The sequence below is a fragment of the Notothenia coriiceps genome, unplaced genomic scaffold (genome assembly GCF_000735185.1).
Source record: "Notothenia coriiceps isolate Sejong01 unplaced genomic scaffold, NC01 NC01_scaffold00000339, whole genome shotgun sequence".
In the NCBI taxonomy this organism is placed as follows: domain Eukaryota; kingdom Metazoa; phylum Chordata; class Actinopteri; order Perciformes; family Nototheniidae; genus Notothenia; species Notothenia coriiceps.
The window spans coordinates 228,977-231,842 of NW_011333040.1; the positions used below are offsets into that span (position 1 = coordinate 228,977).

Below are 2,866 nucleotides of genomic sequence, written 5' to 3' on the forward strand. Positions count from 1 at the left end.
CACACACACACACACACACACACACACACACACACACACACACACACACACACACACACACACTACTACTACTAGTATAGTAGTATAGTACTAAGTANGCTGCTGAGCTGAACGCGAGAATGTGTATGGTATGGTGTTAATTTAATCATCTGTTACTTACCGTTGTGCCGTCTCTAGCCTAGATCCCTGTGTGGTGGAGAAGATGTTGACACTGGAATCTCATCTAAATTGTTTTACTACTTCTAATTACACCTTCTGATTATCATCCAGTCCTGTTGCGGTAATGTGCAACGCGTTAATTGTAATGTCATATTGATATAAAGTATTGGGACGGGTGGTGCAGGCAGCAGAGTCCTGCACGGGTCTGATTTTCAAGACCCGCTCCCGCCCCGCACCCGCGACGTGCAATACCGAACCCGCCCCGCTACCCGCACATATTGCCAATTAGTTCCGCAACCCGACCCGCCCCGCCGGCACAAGATCCGCAACCCGACCCGAACCCGCATATATACGAGCAGTGAAAACGTGCAATTATTAACACACGCAGTTGCATATTTGGCTCAAAAAGCGTGGGATGTTAGGATGACACCAAAAGCCTCCCAGACGTTGGATTTCGCTCTTGAGGAAGAGTTATTGAAAATGCTGTATTCTCCGCTAGAGAGCTTCACCTCAGCCATTCAGAATGTGGCGCGCTCAGCAGCAGATAGATGCGCTGTAGAGGTTATGATTATGCTGGGTCCCGCGGGGGAGAGGTCTGAGGATTTAAACATTAAACTAAATTATTATTATTTAAATATATTTATTATGCAACACCCGCAACCCGACCCGCATCATCTTTGTTTTACCCAGAACCGAACCCGGGAAAAAGCGTTTGAAAAAATACCACCCGCAAATCACCTTTTTTGCGGGTCACCCGTCGGGTACCCGCGGATACCCGACCCGATGCAGGACTCTGCTGTAAAGCACTTTCCGTGTTGAGAAGGGTGCTATATAAATAAAGTTTGACTTACTTACTTATATCTAGGGCAGAGATTAGAGCTGACAAAGCAAGACAGTCATTTCTGTGCATCTTTTGACAATTAACCAGTTTTGAAATATTTGCATAATGGTAGGATAAAGAGTAAAGCAGAAACATTCTGACCCGTCGTCGTCCACCATGGTGTTCAGTCTGTCAAGGTGGCTCTTGTATTTGCTGCTCTGTGAATTGGACATCCTCGTATCCTGTTCTTGTTCTTGCATCATCCTCCAATTCAGTAGCTCCATCAGCTCGTCCTTTGACTTCCCCGGCAGGTTTTCTATGTTTTCCTTGAATGTGCTTTCCCCCTCAACTATCTCCTTAGTTGTGCTCGCGAATAACTTCACCTCCTCGTTTGTCACCTCTTCTCCTTTGCTGGCCTCCATCCTGTCTCTTTCATCTGGATGTTTTTCCTTCTCCTCCTCCACTTCTCTGCAGAAACTATGCCACAAGTCAAAATCCTCCTTTTCTGTCTCCCGTTTCTTCTCGAACAACTCTCCTTCATCATCTCTGAAGGTAGCTTTCTCCCATTTCTGTCTCTTGTCTTCAGACACCTCTTCCATGTCTCTGCTGGTTTCCTTATTTTCTTCAATGTTTGTCTCTCCTCTGTTTGACCTCTCCTGCTCTCCATTACCAGCCTGAATATCTCTCTTTATTTTTCCTTCAGACTTTTTACCTTCCAGGTTTATGTTGATGCTAATCTTCTTCTGTGGTTTCATCTGAATGCCTCCCTCCCAGATGTCTTTCTCTGCCAGAGGCCAGGTTTTCCTCTCCTTTTTCTTCTCCGTCTTATTTCTCTCAAATGTCATTGGGGATTCACTGCTGCGAGTTTCAGGGTCTTTCCGGCATTTGCTGCTTTGAGCTTTTACAGAATTTCTCTCCGTGTTTTCTCGTTTTCTTTTTATATTCTCCAATCCTGAAGCTCTTTTACCTTCAGGGTCTCTGTATCTGTCTCGATCCACCCTGCCTGACTCTTTGCTGGGCTTGTCTTTGTGACTTCTCCGTGCATCTCTCCTGGAGTCTGAATGTTCGCCTCTTCTTCTTTCTTTCCCTTTTTCCAAACTCCTTTGTTCCCTGCCTTTTCTTTCATAGTCTTTATCCGAACGTTTAGCTGGTTTCACAAGCTTTTGGACTGGTTCTAAGGCATCGTTGGCTGTTGCTCTCTCTGGTCCTGGGCTGCCATCTTTAAAGGGGTTTGGTCCAGTTTCGTGGCCCCTTTTTCCCTTTCTGTCACCTGTTGAGTCAGGGGAGGATGACTTTTCAACTCCTTCCTTCTTAAGTTTCTTCACAGTCTTTTGCTCGTGTTTGACCAAATTCCGATTGAGTTGCCGCTTTTCGCCTTGGCTCTTTTCTTGCGGTTCCTCGCTGCTTTTTGGAGGTGTGATTGGCCGGCGGCTGTTCTTCTCAGTTCGCCTTCGTTCATACGTCTTCAACTGAGCTCTGTCTTCGGATGGTGTGGAGCGCCCGTCGCTGGACGACTGAGATTGCGGGGAGCGGCTGTTGTTAGACGAATGAGACTGAGACGAGCGGTTGTCGCTGGATGTCTGGGACGGCGTTGAACGGCTGTCACGTGAAGACTGAGATGGAGAGGAGCGGCTGTCGCTGGATGACGGAGGAGAGCGTTTGTCCATCCGGGCGCTGAGTCTACCTTGGACTCGCTTGCGAGAATCCGAGTTAGCGTGAGAGTAATTTTTGCTCCCTTCTCTGTCCCCCCACTGAGGAGGATGGGGGAGACTGAGAAGGGGAATAGGCATCTGGTGGAAGTGTCCAACATAACTGCTAAAATATTTATCACACCAGTCTTTGTACTCCCTTTTCCACTGCAGGAAGTGCTCTTGGTTCATGCCGCTA

The 2,866-nt window shown here is 47.3% G+C and overlaps 1 protein-coding gene across 2 annotated transcripts in view; it reads right to left on the bottom strand.

Annotated features, from left to right (window-relative positions):
* Positions 1–945: 945 nt before the first annotated feature.
* Positions 946–2,866, bottom strand: part of LOC104941921 (E3 ubiquitin-protein ligase RBBP6-like) — a 15,259-nt gene continuing 13,338 nt past the window's right edge. For both annotated transcript variants that reach the window (XM_010767093.1, XM_010767101.1), the window contains exon 17: positions 946–2,866. This exon is cut by the window's right edge and continues 276 nt beyond it. In XM_010767093.1, coding sequence (XP_010765395.1) covers positions 1,033–2,866 — 1,834 coding nt within the window. In that variant the 3' untranslated portion in view covers positions 946–1,032.